The sequence below is a fragment of the Lutjanus erythropterus genome, chromosome 12 (genome assembly GCF_056507025.1).
Source record: "Lutjanus erythropterus isolate fLutEry1 chromosome 12, fLutEry1.hap2, whole genome shotgun sequence".
NCBI classification, from domain to species: domain Eukaryota; kingdom Metazoa; phylum Chordata; class Actinopteri; order Lutjaniformes; family Lutjanidae; genus Lutjanus; species Lutjanus erythropterus.
Genome location: NC_139328.1, coordinates 37,388,980 through 37,409,533, shown reverse-complemented (window position 1 = coordinate 37,409,533; position 20,554 = coordinate 37,388,980). Strand labels below are relative to the sequence as shown.

At 40.5% G+C, this 20,554-nt stretch overlaps 1 protein-coding gene across 1 annotated transcript; it reads left to right on the top strand.

The window, feature by feature from the left end:
* The first annotated feature begins 9,888 nt into the window (after positions 1-9,888).
* Positions 9,889-11,373, top strand: LOC146318437 (uncharacterized). The gene has a single exon (XM_084732554.1). It carries the CDS (start codon positions 9,889-9,891, stop codon positions 11,371-11,373), a length of 1,485 nt encoding a protein of 494 aa, XP_084588680.1.
* The last annotated feature ends 9,181 nt before the right edge of the window (positions 11,374-20,554 follow it).

Below are 20,554 nucleotides of genomic sequence, written 5' to 3'. Positions count from 1 at the left end.
AATAATTCGATGCCTGACAGATGCCATTTTACAAGCTAATAAAGGCATAAATACAATCACATCTATTGAGCAAATTCAGACCAGTCTGGGCGAAACACTCTCTGAAGGTTTTGCAGAGGCTCTGGACATGGAGACACCAGTTCCATGTGAGAGCGCAGAACGTTTGAAAGACATATTATCAAAAGAGATTGCAGAAAACATCAAGTCTGCACACTCTAGTGGTCTCTCAACTGCAGAACCCAAACTATACCAGCGCATAACTCCTGCCATCAGACTCAATAATATGGTCAATCACACTCGCAAAATGTTGAAGAACTTTATGAAAAACGTATGCGCACATAAATCAGAGAGAACAAAGCTGAAGAATGAGTCTTCTGAATTAAAGACTGGTCCTCAGACACCAGACAGAACAGCAGACTCAAGAGAAATCTCTGACCCCTGGCTGTCACCAGGTCCAAAATTCATAACAGTCAAACCAGCACCATATTGGAGTACGCCACTAGATCTAACAGCAAAACGTGATGTGGTCATGACAGAAGACCCAGTCCTCTGTCCATCGCCAGTCACGAGAATAGATCCAGTCACTGGCTGTCGGATAAGATCCATAACAGTCAGACCAGCACCACATTGCAATAAGCCACTAGATCTAACAGCAAAACGTGATGTGGTCATGACAGAAGACCCAGTCCTCTGTCCATCACCAGTCACGAGAATAGATCCAGTCACTGACTGTCGGATAACATCCATAACAGTCAGACCAGCACCACCTGCCTATGAAACACTAGACCTAACAGCAGACCGAGATGTGGTCATAAGCGATGACCCAGACTTCAGGCAGTTACCGCCCGTGAGTATAGATCCACAGCCAACAGTCGGGCCAGTGCAAACACCATACATAACAGCAGTACCAGAGACTGCCTCTCCATCACTAGACCTATCAGACGAACAACAGACCAGAGAGGCCTCATCAGAGGACAGCTTTGTTAAAAAAACAACTGAAGCTGTCCAGAAAATAATTAGGAAAGAGGTGAGTAAAATCGTAACATCTCTTTTGAATGAAGCGTCAGACCGTGACTATGAGTCACCGAAATCTGAATCCTCTCTGGAGATTGAAGTTGTTGCAGAACACATTACTCAAGAAATTGTTGAAAGAGTTAAGACCCCAGAACAGACAACAGCTGCAGGTACCAAACAGAAACTGTCTTTGAAAGGCGTAGCGACCAACATCAAGAACATTTTCACAAAAAGCCTTTCTGGTGCATTGATACATCGCATAGTAGCACAGCTGAAGTCCAAATTCCACCTGGACTCCAAAGTTGAAAGCAAAGAGTCCCTGCAGTCACTCATAGAGGGTGTTGAATCTCTGCTTCTTCCAGAGGACAAAGAAAAACAACAGGAGGGAAAAGAGATTTGGAGCATCCAACAAATTCAGAAGGGTCAACATCTGGTATTCACAAAAGAACTCTGTGGCCTCATCTACAGTCACACCAAAGACGGATTACCGGAGATCGTCCCAGCATCAGCTAGCAGTCGAACATACGCTGATCTGTTCAATCATATACACATCAAAGTGTGGTGTTTCCTGGCACTGATGAGCTGGTGGCTGAACACTCAGGCTGACAGCCACAGTGAAGGGGTAATGCACGCTTTGATGGCCAATGAATCACTGATACCAGAAGAGTTCGCAGCATCTTTGGTGACTGAGGCAAAGCCTGCCTCAAAATGTGAAGAGACGACTGTTGGACAGTCTGCAACAGAACAGAAAGAAAAAGACAAAGTATTTGTCAGGGTACTCCTGGAGAAACTGGTTTCAAGGTCCCTGAGAAAAGCAAAAGTGGACCACACCATCAAAGACCCGAGGGAGACCATTATGCGTCTGTTCATGAAGTCGTGGGGTGAAGTTGAGGGTGAGGATTTAAAAATCAACCCAAAAACCTTTCCAAAACTCGACAAGGCCATTTTCAAAGATCTATGTAAGGCATGGGGCTCTCCAGATATGGTCCTGGTTTTAATCAATTTAGAGCAACCAGAAATCGAATCATTTATTACCTCCACCATCAAACATCACCTGACAACACCAGTGAAGAAACCTGCCCTATGCAGATTCTTTTCAGCATTGGGCAAAGCCATCATGGAGCCCTTCAAAAGCAAATGAAGAGATCGAGTCCTGCCTCCAGTCCTCTGATCTTCTCACACTTTCAAAATCATTCTGTAATTGGACACTCAGAACTGCCCAAAAAGCTACTTGATACATCATTTTAAAAAAAGTTATGAGGAGCTCAAGTCCTGCCTCAGGTCCAGGTATCTTCTCCAGAAAGCTACTTAGATCTGAGACAGGACTTGAGCTCTGAGGGCCATCTCAGCGGTGTGACGACATCCTCAGAAGGCGAGGGTTACATTAATGGCCCTGAGCTTTTCTGAGTTTGTGTTACCTGCTGTGTTGGCGTGGGTTTACTCCAGGTGCTCTGGTTTCCTCCCACCTGCTACAAATTGGGCAACATTTTAATTGTTTTCACAATTAAATTCATGAGTGATTCAATAAAAATGTAAAAAAAAAAATAAAAACTCTACTCATCTCCCTTATTATTCCTACCAAACATTCTTTAAAACATTCTGAATACCAACAGCCCATCCTGCCTCCAGTCCTCTGATCTTCTCCCACTTTCCTCAAAATCATTCTGTAACTGGACACTCAGAACTGCCCAAAAAGCTACTTGATACATCATTTTAAAAAAGTTATGAGGAGCTCAAGTCCTGCCTCAGGTCCAGGTATCTTCCCCTCACGAGTAGAGCAGAAAGCTACTTAGATCTGAGACAGGAGTTGAGCTCTGAGGGCCACCTCAGCGGTGTGACATCATCCTCAGAAGGCGAGGGTTACATTAATGGCCCTGAGCTTTTCTGAGTTTGTGTGTTACCTGCTGTGTTGGCGTGGGTTTACTCCAGGTGCTCTGGTTTCCTCCCACCTGCTACAAATTGGGCAAAATTCTAATTGTTTTCATGATTAAATACATGAGTGATTCAAAACAAAAACAAACAAAAAAACTCATCTCCCTTATTATTCCTACCAAACATCCTTTAAAACATCATGAATACCAACATTCCATTTTGAGGGTGACAGTGTATTATGAAGATGAAGATGACCTACTCTTTCTGTGAGCCAGAACTGTGTGTGTGTGTGTGTGTGTGTGTGGAGGGGGGTCTGAAAAAAACAAACAAACAATGAACCTGAATTAAGGCCAGACTTGTTACCATCATTTTCTCACATTGACAGTTTTTCCTATTGTCTCTTTTTGGTCCATTTAGATTGTTGATGTTGTCAAGATAAAACCATCTCCAAAAAATTGTTAAAAATGTTATAGTTATGGCAAAAAATGTTCATGTTTTACTGTGACTTGTTGTAGGCTCCTAAATGGAGCATAAGGTTAGAAACTAAACCAAACTTAAGAAAACTAAACAAAAAACAAAATAAAACAAAACAAAAAACCAGTAACTCTGCCAAAGTGTCTCTTTTGGGTCACTTTGCCGGTCCCAAGCCCGGATAAAGGAGGAGGGCTGGACGTCGAGCTAGCAATTTCACCCCACATAACAGTCTTTTGTACTGTCAAAAGATTTGTGCGTGCACACATAAAAATCGTGCTCATATTAAAAATGTGTGCACGTTGACATCAGCTAACAAAAGTGCACATTTCATCTACTTCAGCAAACTTGGAAATCGATTTGTTACAAGGGTAAATATTATGTAAAATTTTAAAATGAACCTCTCTGATCTTATTTGAAACACAGAATTGGAAGGGACACAACCATGGTCTACGCCAGTTTATTCCCTAACTGTGAATCCCAAAAAAAACTTTCCTCTGGGTGAAATCTTATGATGTCCCTGTTACATGTTTGTTTGTACATTTTCTATCTATTATGTCAATCCCACAGATCTTTAGAGAAGGTGTCTGAACATTAACATTTTGATAACTTAAGTGACATTTTATTAACTCAATCATACCAGTGGGAATAGCCTTTACAATAGAAACAAACTCTCTGTATTTGACTGGAAAGGTTTTAGCTTTTAGGAAGTCTTCATAACTATAAAGACTTCCATTATCGTTAAACAAGGCTGTCACAAAGATTATGTCCCTCTCAATCCAGCTCTCTTTATATACACTTTTGTTGTTAATAGTAATATGACCATTGTTCCAAAGTATTTCCTTATGTGGGGAAAAGTTGTGAACATAACATAATTTCCAACAAAGTAAAGCCTGTTGATCAAACTCTGAAAGTTTCAGTGGTAATTTAGAAACTGTGAAGTTGCAGCTCATTAGAAATCTTCAGCCTCCTACTTTCTTAAATATATTGTGTGGAATAAAATTCCATAGTGACTCTGGTCGTTCCAGACATTTTTTAAGCCATTTAACTTTAAAGGTAGAATGTAAGTTAAAAAAAATTCAAAACTTCCAAACCTCCTTCTGCTCTCCCTAAACTAAGAATTTCTTTCTTGAGATGGTGGTGTCTAAAGTTCAGCCACAACCAAAAACAAAAAAACAGGAAATGGGGCATCCTTGCCGTACACCTCTTGAAACAGAAAACCTTCTAGACATTCGGGGATATAAAATCACTGAACTATTTATGTCTATATAGAACATGGGGTTATTATTAACAAATTTATCACCAAAACCAAGAATTTGCAGGGTTTGTATAATGAAAGAGTGTTCAATTGAATCAAATGCCTTGTAGAAATTGAGAAAGACCATCAATGCTTTAGAGCAGGGGTATTCAATTAAAATTCAAAGAGGTCCAGTTAGAGAAAATTTCCCAAAGCAAAGGTCCGGAACATCATAATGTCTAACTTTCTCGAGTGGGCTGAACCAGTAAAATTAAAGCATAATCTATCGATTATTCTGCCGATTAATAGAGTAATCAGATAAGAAATATTGTGTGTTCTGCATTTTTTTCTATTACATAACTTTTGCTTTATTTAAGAACAATGGAAATATACAAAAGAGAAGATAAGACAGGTCTATTAAATGAACAACTATAAATTGCTAAAGTAAAAATACTCAGCAAAGTAACTTTACTTTTAATGTAGATTTACTTTTACTGTTTTCACTTTACTTTTTACTTTTTTTTTCAAGTACAAAGGTAAAAGTAAAGGTAGTAATGTCTGCAGAAACCACAAACAGAAGAGTGAACTAACTCTTTTAACTGAAACAGTCACCAGAATATTTTGTTAACATGTTAAAATCACAACATTTTTCTTCTGGAGCAGGACAGACGCTCCCAGACCCCCAGAGGACAGAGGACAGGGGACTGGTTTACCAACATGACACCTTTTTCTCCTCTTATGAGTTTGCAGGTCTGTATTTAGTCATCAAAAAATAACAATAAGAATACCATTAAAGTACAACAACAGCAATAAAAATGTTGATTTTTCAAAAAAGGAAACAATAACATGCAAAATATTTAAATTGTAATTAAGTAATAACACTAATACCACAATGTAAAAATACCTAAGTAAAGAATGGGAGTATTTTTTTCATCACAGCAGGTCAGTGATCAGTGTTTCAGTGACTCTCTGTGGATCAGTGAATAGTGTTTTATTTATGGCGGCCCGCCACATTAAAAACATCGACACCATGACATGATTTTCTATTTTTGGAGCCGCGCACCTTTTTCGGTCGTGTCTAGAAGGTAACTCTTTATTTGCACAACTCTCGCGAGAGTTTGTGTTCATTATTTCTACTAAAATATCAAACTCGCGCGATCTTTCACGGGTCTAGGGTTCCCTTCTAGACACGACCCTCTCTGTCTCTCTGTCAAACTACAGACAGCAGACTGTCTGTAAACAGCACGATGTTACACTCTGCAGTGTTTCACACAAAGACTTTATTTGTGTGGACACCCAGGTTTGGTTTGTCACCAATTTTGTCATTTTTATTCTTTTAATCAGTCCGAGAGGACGACGGTATCAGTGATTGATTAGTGATCAGTCTGCCCTCCTCTCCTCCCTCACCTGTTCACTCTGCTGTGAGAAGATCTGAAAGTTTCTCACAGAGAAACACAGACTCTCCTGTTTTACGTACAGGCCTCCTTATACAGTTGTTTAATTTTATAAGTGCATCTGGTTGGTGTCGATGTCATTAACCATCACGTTAGTTTCTGTTATAATAAACTCGGTCATTAGCGACAGTCTCCTCCACACGCAGCTTCTCTGCAGTTGGTCTGTGTGTTTCCTGATCAGATAAACCAGCGCCGGAAAGACTAGAAAAGCTGTGCCAGTTAAAATAGAAGCGTCCCGTCAACATTTAAAATCTCTTAATAATTTATTGGTTATAGGTCCGGGTCCGTATAGGACGGCGTGTGGGTCCGGCCTCGGACCGCGGTCCGCCATTTGGGGACCCCTGCTTTAGAGTTTATATAATTAGAATAGTTGATTAGATCCAATATTAATCTGATATTAGAGCTAATATGACGTATATGACCATAAAGCCATTTTGGTTTTCACTTATCTCTTCTAAATTCTTTTTTAGTCGTTTAGCGTAAGCTTGTGCTAAGATTTTATAGTCTATATTTAAAAGTGAAACATGTCTCCAGTTGTCTATTATTAAAGGATCTTTTCCTGGCTTAGAAATCAAGGTTATCAGACCTTGCTTCATGGTTGTTGTCATTTCTTGTCTGTTTATGCATTCATTATACATTAATGAAAAGATGATCCTTGATTGAATCCCAAAAACAGAGATAAAATTCTACTGTGAGACCATCGCTTCCAGGTGATTTCCTCAATCTCATTGAGTGTACAGCATCAGTTATTTCTGAACATAAGAGCTCAGCTTCACGTCACTTTAAAGTCTTCTGAAATCTAGGGTGTAAAATTTCGAATGTGTTTCATAAATGTGTCACACTTTGTTTGATTAAATTCAGATGTACATAGGTTGTTGTAAAACGAGGTGATATAATTGGAGACAATATTAGGGTCTGAACATATGACGCCATTTACATTAAGAGATGTAACATTATTTCTCTTTCTCTTTCTTTTCTCTAATGCAAAAAAAAAAAAAAGTAACTGGAATTTTTCTCTCCTTCTTCTAACCACTTAGCTCTAGATCTGATGAAAGCACCTTTAGCTAGATTCACATACATACTATCAAGCTCTTCACTGAGACTTCTTAGTGTTTTTAATTCATCCTCAGATAAATCATTTTTGGAACTTAACTGTAACTGATTTATTAGGGAATTCATTTTGTCAGTTTTTTGTTTTTTTTATTTCTTTGCTGCGTTTAATTGCAACTTCTCTAATTTTAAATTTAAAGAATTCCCATTTTTGAATTGGATTCATTTCTTTTCTATTAAATATATCTTTAGTAAGTAAATCTACACCTTCTTTAAATTTTTTATTGTCTAATATATTATTGTTTAATTTCCAATAACCTCTAACGTTTGAATTTTCTTTAGATCCCCTCAATCTCAGACTTATCAATTTATGATCAGACAATGGAGCATGAGAATGAGAGATATCTGAAACAAACTGTAAACTGTGATGACATTAACCAAAGGTCAATTCTTGACTGTAAACTCCTATTGGAGTTAGACCATGTGTAGTCTGTGAAGCTGGGGTTCATAAATCTCCACACACCTGTCAGTAGAAAGTGATCACTTATAAATGAAGTAGCTTTAAAGCTCAATAATGATGCAGATCTCGGAGGATGTTGGTCCATGTAATCGTCTGGAGCATCATTAAAATCTCCACCTGTGACAATAGTAGAATCTTTGTATTTTTCCTTTAAGACATCCAGCTTTAAAGAAAGTTCAGAAAACATGTCCTTTGCTTGAGTTTGTCTGTTTGGTCCATAAACATTACAAATAATAAACGGCAAATTGTCCACCTTCAAAACTAAAATGATCCAACGGCCTTCATTTGAAACTGTGGACTCCAGAATATCACCATTAAATCTGTTTAGCATTAACATTGCAACTCCAGCTGAATGATTTGAGCCATGAGAAAAATATATTGCATCTCCCCATTGTGATTTCCAGAATTTTTCATCAATACCTGAATGAGTTTCTTCTAAAAAACAAACAAAAAAAAACCTTCTGCTAAATAAAAATACTGCCTTCCTTTTTGTGTTATCACGTAACCCCCTTACATTAATAGAGCACCAATTCGATGCCGTAAAACTAAAACATTGCATATTTAACAAAAATTTACCTGATGCCTGAAAAACAGATAAATGTTACACTATATCAGAGAATAAAGAATGAAATAGAAACTGTGATACAGTTTTGCTCCATCTTGCACACGCCTTCAATTTACACCAGCAGTGTTTCAGAAGCGTTTCAGCAGCGGAGCGTTTTGCCCGTCTGATTATGTTTACTTGCTTTGATTTTGTTGATTAAGTCCTCTTTCCTTGCAACAAGTTAATAGAACTAAATAATAAGCATAAAAATGCACATTTCATTTTCAGGAAACTGAATATACTAAAAATAATAATAATAATAATAAAAATTAAAACATTTTAAAATATTTGTGTTTTATGGACCTTTTTTCATAATAACTGAAGATGAGAAGTTTAATGATCACAAAGGGAACATTGGCATGACAAACACTGCCCTCATTTTGTTTTTTAAAATGTATTCAGCTACTACAGGAGACTTAAAACGGCTTAAAACTGCAATTATTTAGTGGAGCATGATGTTTTTTTGTTGTTCTATATTGTTTTGTTGTGGTACACTTTAACTCTTGAACATACGCATAAAGTTTGTATTGAATTTTATCAATAAAGTTTTTTTTTATGGATACCATGTTTTGATCTATGACATTACAGTCTAGGATGTTGGTTGCTAGGCAACAGCAGGCAAGGCTTCTTTGATGACATCACACATTCCTCTGTTCTTAACAGCCAAATGCTGACACTAGGTCACATTTGTCAATCACAGAATCGCAGAAATTCACATTATTTTCACCAGTGTTGAAAGCATTCAATTCATAATATGCAAAGCAACGACAAAATCGAGAAACAGAGATCCAGAACTGACTCACAAACGCATACAGAAACATTCAACATGGATACAACGCAGACACCACAAAGACAACACACACAAATTAGATCAGATATTATTCAACCACTTATTACATCATTTTTTCAAAAGGTAACAGCAGAACAATGGGAATCGTTGAAATCCTTTTCACCCGATGCAGCCACAAAAATTATGTTGGCAGACCTGCTATTGGAAATAATTCGATGCCTGACAGATGCCATTTTACAAGCTAATAAAGACATAAATACAATCACATCTATTGAGCAAATTCAGACCAGTCTGGGCGAAACACTCTCTGAAGGTTTTGCAGAGGCTCTGGACATGGAGACACCAGTTCCATGTGAGAGCGCAGAACGTTTGAAAGACATATTATCAAAGGAGATTGCAGAAAACATCAAGTCTGCACACTCAAGTGGTCTCTCAACTGCAGAACCCAAACTATACCAGCGCATAACTCCTGCCATCAGACTCAATAATATGGTCAATCACACTCGCAAAATGTTGAAGAACTTTATGAAAAACGTATGCGCACATAAATCAGAGAGAACAAAGCTGAAGAATGAGTCTTCTGAATTAAAGACTGGCCCTCAGACACCAGACAGAACAGCAGACTCAAGAGAAATCTCTGACCCCTGGCTGTCACCAGGTCCAAAATTCATAACAGTCAAACCAGCACCATATTGGAGTACGCCACTAGATCTAACAGCAAAACGTGATGTGGTCATGACAGAAGACCCAGTCCTCTGTCCATCGCCAGTCACGAGAATAGATCCAGTCACTGGCTGTCGGATAAGATCCATAACAGTCAGACCAGCACCACATTGCAATAAGCCACTAGATCTAACAGCAAAACGTGATGTGGTCATGACAGAAGACCCAGTCCTCTGTCCATCACCAGTCACGAGAATAGATCCAGTCACTGACTGTCGGATAACATCCATAACAGTCAGACCAGCACCACCTGCCTATGAAACACTAGACCTAACAGCAGACCGAGATGTGGTCATAAGCGATGACCCAGACTTCAGGCAGTTACCGCCCGTGAGTATAGATCCACAGCCAACAGTCGGGCCAGTGCAAACACCATACATAACAGCAGTACCAGAGACTGCCTCTCCATCACTAGACCTATCAGACGAACAACAGACCAGAGAGGCCTCATCAGAGGACAGCTTTGTTAAAAAAACAACTGAAGCTGTCCAGAAAATAATTAGGAAAGAGGTGAGTAAAATCGTAACATCTCTTTTGAATGAAGCGTCAGACCGTGACTATGAGTCACCGAAATCTGAATCCTCTCTGGAGATTGAAGTTGTTGCAGAACACATTACTCAAGAAATTGTTGAAAGAGTTAAGACCCCAGAACAGACAACAGCTGCAGGTACCAAACAGAAACTGTCTTTGAAAGGCGTAGCGACCAACATCAAGAACATTTTCACAAAAAGCCTTTCTGGTGCATTGATACATCGCATAGTAGCACAGCTGAAGTCCAAATTCCACCTGGACTCCAAAGTTGAAAGCAAAGAGTCCCTGCAGTCACTCATAGAGGGTGTTGAATCTCTGCTTCTTCCAGAGGACAAAGAAAAACAACAGGAGGGAAAAGAGATTTGGAGCATCCAACAAATTCAGAAGGGTCAACATCTGGTATTCACAAAAGAACTCTGTGGCCTCATCTACAGTCACACCAAAGACGGATTACCGGAGATCGTCCCAGCATCAGCTAGCAGTCGAACATACGCTGATCTGTTCAATCATATACACATCAAAGTGTGGTGTTTCCTGGCACTGATGAGCTGGTGGCTGAACACTCAGGCTGACAGCCACAGTGAAGGGGTAATGCACGCTTTGATGGCCAATGAATCACTGATACCAGAAGAGTTCGCAGCATCTTTGGTGACTGAGGCAAAGCCTGCCTCAAAATGTGAAGAGACGACTGTTGGACAGTCTGCAACAGAACAGAAAGAAAAAGACAAAGTATTTGTCAGGGTACTCCTGGAGAAACTGGTTTCAAGGTCCCTGAGAAAAGCAAAAGTGGACCATACCATCAAAGACCCGAGGGAGACCATTATGCGTCTGTTCATGAAGTCGTGGGGTGAAGTTGAGGGTGAGGATTTAAAAATCAACCCAAAAACCTTTCCAAAACTCGACAAGGCCATTTTCAAAGATCTATGTAAGGCGTGGGGCTCTCCAGATATGGTCCTGGTTTTAATCAATTTAGAGCAACCAGAAATCGAATCATTTATTACCTCCACCATCAAACATCACCTGACAACACCAGTGAAGAAACCTGCCCTATGCAGATTCTTTTCAGCATTGGGCAAAGCCATCATGGAGCCCTTCAAAAGCAAATGAAGAGATCCAGTCCTGCCTCCAGTCCTCTGATCTTCTCACACTTTCAAAATCATTCTGTAATTGGACACTCAGAACTGCCCAAAAAGCTACTTGATACATCATTTTAAAAAAGTTATGAGGAGCTCAAGTCCTGCCTCAGGTCCAGGTATCTTCTCCAGAAAGCTACTTAGATCTGAGACAGGACTTGAGCTCTGAGGGCCATCTCAGCGGTGTGACGACATCCTCAGAAGGCGAGGGTTACATTAATGGCCCTGAGCTTTTCTGAGTTTGTGTTACCTGCTGTGTTGGCGTGGGTTTACTCCAGGTGCTCTGGTTTCCTCCCACCTGCTACAAATTGGGCAACATTTTAATTGTTTTCACAATTAAATTCATGAGTGATTCAATAAAAATGTAAAAAAAAAAATTAAAAACTCTACTCAACTCCCTTATTATTCCTACCAAACATTCTTTAAAACATTCTGAATACCAACAGCCCATCCAGCCTCCAGGCCTCTGATCTTCTCCCACTTTCCTCAAAATCATTCTGTAATTGGACACTCAGAACTGCCCAAAAAGCTACTTGATACATCATTTTAAAAAAGTTATGAGGAGCTCAAGTCCTGCCTCAGGTCCAGGTATCTTCCCCTCACGAGTAGAGCAGAAAGCTACTTAGATCTGAGACAGGAGTTGAGCTCTGAGGGCCACCTCAGCGGTGTGACATCATCCTCAGAAGGCGAGGGTTACATTAATGGCCCTGAGCTTTTCTGAGTTTGTGTGTTACCTGCTGTGTTGGCGTGGGTTTACTCCAGGTGCTCTGGTTTCCTCCCACCTGCTACAAATTGGGCAAAATTCTAATTGTTTTCATGATTAAATACATGAGTGATTCAAAACAAAAACAAACAAAAAAACTCATCTCCCTTATTATTCCTACCAAACATCCTTTAAAACATCATGAATACCAACATTCCATTTTGAGGGTGACAGTGTATTATGAAGATGAAGATGACCTACTCTTTCTGTGAGCCAGAACTGTGTGTGTGTGTGTGTGTGTGTGTGGAGGGGGGTCTGAAAAAAACAAACAAACAATGAACCTGAATTAAGGCCAGACTTGTTACCATCATTTTCTCACATTGACAGTTTTTCCTATTGTCTCTTTTTGGTCCATTTAGATTGTTGATGTTGTCAAGATAAAACCATCTCCAAAAAATTGTTAAAAATGTTATAGTTATGGCAAAAAATGTTCATGTTTTACTGTGACTTGTTGTAGGCTCCTAAATGGAGCATAAGGTTAGAAACTAAACCAAACTTAAGAAAACTAAACAAAAAACAAAATAAAACAAAACAAAAAACCAGTAACTCTGCCAAAGTGTCTCTTTTGGGTCACTTTGCCGGTCCCAAGCCCGGATAAAGGAGGAGGGCTGGACGTCGAGTTAGCAATTTCACCCCACATAACAGTCTTTTGTATGGGGTAAGGTTACTGTCAAAAGATTTGTGCATGCACACATAAAAATCGTGCTCATATTAAAAATGTGTGCACGTTAGTCTATAGTTGTGTATAAATAAAAATTTTGTAAACTCTTGTTTCAGTCAAATCATGCATAGATTATGTAGTGTCTATTTTCTCTGTGAGAATACTTTACTAAATTACAGATACGGATTGCAGTTTTATGGGTGGGTTTTCTTCATTATGGATACGAATCTGACAACCGTGAAAATTACTGTCAAAACTACGTCACGAGGTCATAGGCATTATGTATCGAGTGGAAGATAACATCGATTCTACAAACTGCGCATGTGTGACAGATTAAAAAGCTCCGCTCTTAAACTAATTATTGTCCTCGCAAGGTTGTTTATGAGCGATATGGCTTATAAACTGAGGGAAGACGTTAAAAATGAAAAGTAACTGAGCTGTATGTTCATAAAATCACCGATCGAATCCGTATAATACATAAATCTAACATAGTGTCTCAGCAGCAGAGTCATTTTCCCGTTTGCTCCAGGTCCACTTTAAATTTACATGATATATAATCCACACACTAAAATAATGATGAAGCCACAGACACTTTGAATACTTTTTACCAGTGTCCATTTCATTTAGAAAATTCATCATCATAGGACAGTGTCAGACTGACAGCGTCATGTTTAAATCTGCTGTATGAAGTTTTATTTTGTAACGTGCAGTTTTCATGTTATAACAATCGGTAGCATTAAGATCACATTTAGTCGATCACTAATTTTCTGACAGCATTCTTCTTCTCTTGCTTTATTTGCAGCAACAGTGTTGCTTTTTGACACTGCTGCAAATGATTGCAAATAATAGATAACTGCTGAATTTTCATTTTTGGGTGAACTATCCCTTTAAGGGTATGTTATGTTTAAAATATTTGTCACTGCATTACTTTGCTGTCACACAGACTTTTCTGACAGGAAACCATTGTTAATTTTACCTCACAGATTAATTTAGAAAAAATTTCAAATGTAAACTTGCTAGGTAGCTTAATGCTAATTTATGGCTAAATTATAACTCGCCTCAACTGTAAATCTTATTTCTCATCGATGCCTGTACACAAACCTTAAGAACACCGTCAGGGAGAAGAGCTACACTCATGAATTTAGCTCCCATTTTTCTCTCAGTGATCAAGTTAAGGCCTTTTTTCTATGTGACCAAGGATAAATTTACATGTTTAGTTCTAAAGAACATATTAAATTTTAAAAAGTTAAGAAAATCACATCTTGTACTATCTTTAAAGTCCAACAAGTTATTTGACATAGAGTGAACCTGTGTATTTCAAAGCTTAACATTTATAATTGAAGAAATAAAATAACAAAAACCCAAGTAACTCTGCCAAAGTGTCTCTTTGGGTCACTTTGCCGGTCCCAAGCCCGGATAAAGGAGGAGGGCTGGATGTAGAATCAATCTGCTGCTTCTTCAGGAAGGACAGACAGACAGGACATAAAGAGCCTTGTCCTCAGCTTGGTCATAGCCAGGGCTGGTCATCAGTCCATCAGACATCTTGATAGGGAGAGTCTAGATTTAAAGATAAACACACTGGACCAGATAGCACACATACGTCTCGCCGACGTCGGCCTCAGATCGTGCGTCGGCATTCTACTCCTGACGTCTGTAAATGCATCGGAGAAGCATCGGCCCATAGCAGGGACATGGTTTGACAGAGGGCGGGATTATGCGCACCATTTCAAGTCGGCGATAGGTCGGCTGTGGATCGATACATTGCACGTTATCCAATTGGTGCCACTGTCAACGGAACTGAGAGCAGGCTTTGGAGACGGAGAGGCTACTTCATGTCAGCCAGGACTAGTCTTCAGATAAGCTCACTTAAAGTAAATATATAAAAAATAGCTGTTTTATAAATATGACATACAGGGTTAGCAAGATAAGTCGGGATTTAGCAACATAAGTTGTTAAGCCCTGACTGGGTATGTTAGCACAGGTGTAGAGCCCAGATGCCGACTCCTAACAGGCTAGCTAGCTTAACAAACGTTAGTTGCTTAAACCTGACCAGCAAATGTATCAACTAGCTCTAACTTCATTTAGCCATTGCTAGCTAGCCATAAGTCTTTCCAGCACGTGAACAGTCTCCATCTAGACAACAAATCAGTTTTGAATTTGGGAAAGGGTCAGGTAACGTTAGTAAGTGTTAGCTGTTAGCTAGTAGCTGGTGGGCTAAGGTGTTTTTACAGCTGCGGAGTTAACTTTAGCAGTTAACTGGCAGCTAATGAAGGGAAGCTCTGCTCTGCTCCATTTGTAAATATGACTCGGTGTAACATTTTCTCATAGTTCGGTACTGGTTATGGACTATTGTTGGTGTGTTTGTACTGTAAGTGAAGTTAATATCCACTTTACGTAGGTGTGTGGAAAACACAACAGACTCCAGTTGTTTCTGTCATGTCCCTCCAGTCACCCCCCCCTCCGCCTCTCCTGTAGAGCTGGCCGGAGTTCAGCAGCTATCTGTGGTCAAGCCGGGGCTGTCAGACCGCCCCGCAAAATAATACACACAAACTTTTTGTGGTTCATATTTTCAAGTCATGCTTTCTGCTGGTGCTTCATACAGTGTTGCCTGTGACACTGTATGAATCATGGGTTATTTGGAGGTCTTGTTGTGGTGCTTTTTAACACGTTTAATAGCTAAAGAGCATAGGGCTAATACTATTAGCTACAGGTCTCTTATCAACTACGGTGGCTCTCTCAGGTCAGACAGCGGCCGGGAAAAAAGGCACAGCTACGTTTTCCTTCCTTGGTGTGTCTATTTGTATGTGTTTATTTGTGAAGTATGGGTATAATATTGTATAGTATAAGTTAATTGAACAACATGGGCTCCTGTGTTTTGTCTTTTTCTCCCCTTTCCAAGCTCATAAGTCTGCCAGCAGTCCAGACCGTGCTGCCCGTGTGCGTCTCCCGAACGGCCACCTGTATGTTTTTGTCACAGCTCCATTCCCGCAGTTCCCTCCTGTCCCTCTGCCCCAGTAAATTTCCACTCTCCCTGTCTCTGCTCCACTCTACCTGTCAGCCACTCCCACCTCATCAGCTCAACTCCACTCACCTGCTGGCACAGCTGCAGCTCATCCACAATCAGCCCTGCTCATAAGCCTCTCCTGCTCTCTCACTCTTTGCCAGATTGTTCCTCAGCATTCATGCGAGACTCTCCAGCATTCCTTTCCTGCCTGACCTCCTGTTGCCGAACCTGTCTGCCTCTGACCTGCCTGCATCGCCTGTCTCCCGGTAAACTCGCCAGCCTTTTGTCCCTTACCACGACTTCTGCCTCAGCGTCTCTGGTTTCTGTCTGCTCACCTGGTCCTGACTTCTCCGCCTGTTCCCGTCTTCGCTGCTGCTCATCCCCTGTCTGCTCTGCTGCATCATCGGCCTGCACTTTTGGTTCTGGACTCCTCGCCTCATTGACCTCGTCTCCTGTAAGCCCCTCTCTGTCACTTCTGCCTGCTGTTGAACAGAACTGTACGGGTCCGGGGGTTCACGCCCTCCCCCTCGGTTCCACATTCAGGCTCAGCTTGACCCAATCCTCGAGCCTGAAACCCAGAGACTTTGTGTGGGCCCTGAGCCTGAAGAGAGAACTGTTTTCTGTGTTTCCTCATCTGCTCGAGTTCCTGTTCTGCTTGTGTGTGAATAAAAGTCTTTACCAATGGTCCCAGAATTCCAGAGTGCTGCGTTTGGGTTCTAACTACACCCGTCACAGTTTTTATATGTTCTGTCTTGTTTATCTTTTCAGTGCTGGAGTTGTTTTGACTATGCAGTCCGAAATTAATGTATATCATTAACTTGAATCGTTCGTGTCTCTTTATTATATTAACACTAAATTAGGAAGCTATTTTGATGGTCAAGCATATTGTTTTTTTATTGTCATATTACCATATTCCTATCACATGTAAGATGAGATATTATGAGATATTTGCTGATAGAATGATTCGACCTGAATAAATAAAGGTCATAGAAGCTATAGAGAGGCTACGCTGTGCAGCTTTGATACATCGGCCAAACATCATCTGGAGAGCATTTTCGACCAAATGCTGATGTCTCAGCGACGTCTTCCCAATGAGCAAACGCTCTCCATACGACATCGCAGTGATGTAACTTTATTCATCGCGCCGACGTCGGCAAGACGTAGGCGTGCTGTCTGGGGAGCGTTTTGCCTGTGTTTACTTGCTCTGATTTTGTTGATTAAGTCCTCTTTCCTTGCTCTTTGTGCTTCTACCATGGATAAGCAAGCTACATAGTTAAATTGTTTATTTTCTGTCTGTCTTTATGATCGCGAGTCTGCACAGGGTCTTTTATTTTGAAATTCAACCGGCTTCTCCCCTGTTTTCCGTGCCTGACTTCCTACCTGTTCAACCTGCTCTCTGCCAAATGACGCACCATCCGTCAAAAATAGACTTGCTGCATAGTCTCTGCGGAGCACCGAGCCGCTTCTGGTGTAAATTACAGCACTGACTAGAATGGCAGCGTATCTCTCCGAGTGCCACGGCGCAGCCTCACCCAATGTAAATTAGGGGTTACAAATCTCGAACCTCAACTTAAACGCTGTGTCTCATTTGACAAAACCTCTAAGAATTAGTAATTTAGCGAGACACTTTTTTCCCTTCAATGTCAACATCAGCGCCACAGGAGCCGGCACATTTTCCTTGCTTTCTGGCTGCTTCAACAAGTGGCCACAACCGATTTTCTTTCCATCCTGTCAGCGTGTCAAATCCTCCTTGAGCATCAGCTTTTTCTCTTTCAAGATCTCATTTTCACAAGAGACCTTCCAGATTTTTTTTCTGAAATTTCACATCGTGAATTTGATGGTGATTGGACGTTTTGTGTTGTCACCCTGTGCACCGTATCAACAAGAAAGCTAATCTTCTCCTTATCCTCTGATACGAGCGCCGCAAAAAGCTTCATGATGTCGGTTCTGATGTTTTCCGCAGGTACCTCCTTCATTTTGTACAGCCTTAGATTCCAGCGCCTACTGTACCACTCGCATTGTCACTGTTCTGCTGTAGTTTGGAGACTCTGATAACTCTTTTACTTGCTTCTCATTCTTTTAAACTTGGATTTCCACCCCTTTCAGCTGTTCACACACTGCAGTAATAGCATCGGTGTTCCTGGATAGCTTTTGCTCAAGAGTGATGAAGCGGTTTGTTAATTCCATCACCGCTTTAAGGATGTCTTCATTTGAAGTGCCTCCAGTAACTTTGTCTTTGGAACGTTGTCTTTTTGGGTCCGGACTCTTTGTTGGTGTTACAGGTCATGGTGTGAGCAAACCTTTGAAGTTCTGGATATCTTGTTCAATTAAAGAAGTCCCGTCCTTGTTTCTAGCTCCGCTTTTTGCCATGTTGATCAAAGCTAATTCAATGAAGTTCAATGCTAGCAGTTTTTTTTTCTCCTGGGAAAATTACTTTAGACGTTGCATTTTTTCTTTTCTTCATTCACAATGTCCTTGTTTTCCTATACAGTAGGTCAGCTGTAATAATCTTTGGTTTAACTGCCCTTTTTTTTTTTTTTGTCATGGTGCAACTTATAGTGTCGGAGCTCTTCACTACCCAACCACACCGGTCGCCATCTTGATCCAACCTCCGTGTGTTTGATTGATTGGTTCAGGTGTGTCGAACCATGGAGTCAGTCACAGCTGCTGCTTGACTGAGTCACACTGTAAAACTGTTTGTGTTTTTTTCTTTTTTGACTATCTACTCAACAGTCTTCAGTAAGATACTCATCTACATCTCTTCTGTGAGTTATTATATATATTTCTACCCGAAGTTTGTCACACAGTGTCACGAGTGAGTGTATTAGCTCCATTTGTGTTCGTTAAGTTCATTGGCCAACGCGTCTTAATGTTAGCATTCATTAGCAAAGTGAATGGACTTATAGCCAGAGTAAAGCTAACACGGTTTGCACCATAAGCGCTATAGTCCACTGTTTCTGACCTTGAGACCCTAAAGATTTCTTGGACAGTGATTAAAGCTAACTTACCAAGCCTATGCTCAGACTTAATGTACATTGGACTGTATGCTGCCCTAACCGCGCCATCTCGGGACACGCTGCCCTATCTTCACCGGAAGATGAGAGACTGGGAAGAACGGCACAAGTTCATGAGACCACACACTTTTGGTCACCTGCTTGTCATCTTTTCTTCACCGAAGGACCAGAGGCTGGCAAACGCTGCAGCTTGGATCCAGAAAGCTTCAATAAGGTACCACACTTTGATTTTGTTGCTCTTTTAAGTTAAACAGCCATTAAGTTTTCTGCCTCACTGCTTGCAAGCATCACATCAGGCCTGCAAAGAGGCTTACTTTTAAAGGGTCAATACATCTACAAGGGAACACCAAATTTGCGGGACAAGTCTGGGGTTCTCTTCTAGCTGTCATGTCTGTGGTTGCCTGCTGACAGTGACATCTCTGTAGAGTGTTTGGTCTCAGACAGCCGCACTCTTCATCAAGTAAAGCTTTGTGTATTTTGCATTTTGTTTTTTTCCCCCTGAAAGTGGAGACTGTTGGATCAGCCAAACTGCACGGTTCTTCTAGATTTTCCAGACATTGCTCTTAAAAGTAACATTACAAAAAATTAACTGTAAAACTAGACATTAGTAAACTTTTTATATTGGCTCGCATTCATTTGTGCTTATTCTGTAAGAGAGATGCCACAGCAGCAATTGCGGCTTGTTAACTTCCAGTATGTTGCTGAATTAGTCTGTAAACTTGAGTTAAAGGTAACCTTGTATTTGAGGGAATTTGAATTTGAGATGATGTTTGCAATTTAAAGGAATTAGTACTGCAGTTTCTTAAGGTGTTTGATGAAAAAAGTGAACTTTAAGGAAAAGCAAATTTTATTTCATGTATTTTACTTTAAATATTTACAGCTGTGGTAGGCAATATTTTTTGGCATCAATGAGCAGTAATTCAGTAACAACCTTCCAGCATATTTTAAATCAAGTGGTCTGAGACAGAACTAGACATCTGCACCTCCTGTTGGCTCTGTTTTCAGCATTTAGAGAATCTGGCCTGTGACAGTAGACCTAAACCAATCACAGGCTATCTTGGACTGAGTGTTCCTATTGGTTCACATTCCGTTGATGCATCATTAAGCAACTTCTAGTGACTTTTAGGACAGCCAATCGCTACTTTTCTTACTGAGGAGATTGGCTGTTCTACAAGCGTAGCTGCGTGTGCACATTCCTTCAGTGAGACCCTGACTGAATGGAGGAAACTCCCGCAGGAAAAGTCGCTATAAAACTGAATCATCAGAAAGATAGTATTAGAAAGAGTCCAGCTAATAAGCAACATGCACAGCTTTGGAGTTTGTCAGCTCACCTGGTTTCTTTTGACTTCACCTTCAGTTGAGTTCATTCATGTCGATTGCAGGGCTTTTGCCAAGGGCTGAGAAGAGCAGGTGGAGCTGAGACACAGAGCTGACAGACAGCTGCTCAGAGCCAGGGAGCTCTGGATGAGAGGGTCAGAGGCAGACTGGAGCTTTCTGGAGGCAGAAACTCTGGAGTCGCTGTAATGCCGACTTCACGTCTGAGCAGCGACCACGGACTGCGCTGTTCACAGTAAAATAATTATTCTCTCTGTTCATGTTGACTGCTGACCGATGGAGGAATGTGTTTGTGAGACAACATACTGTTATGATTGTCAAATGAATCAAGTGTGGTGATATTTACAGTAATTTGAGATATGAAAGGAAAATGGAGGA

Excerpts from the sequence above, each read along its gene's own strand:
- LOC146318437 (XM_084732554.1), top strand. The coding sequence starts at position 9,889 with ATGACAGAAGACCCAGTCCTCTGTCCATCACCAGTCACGAGAATAGAT.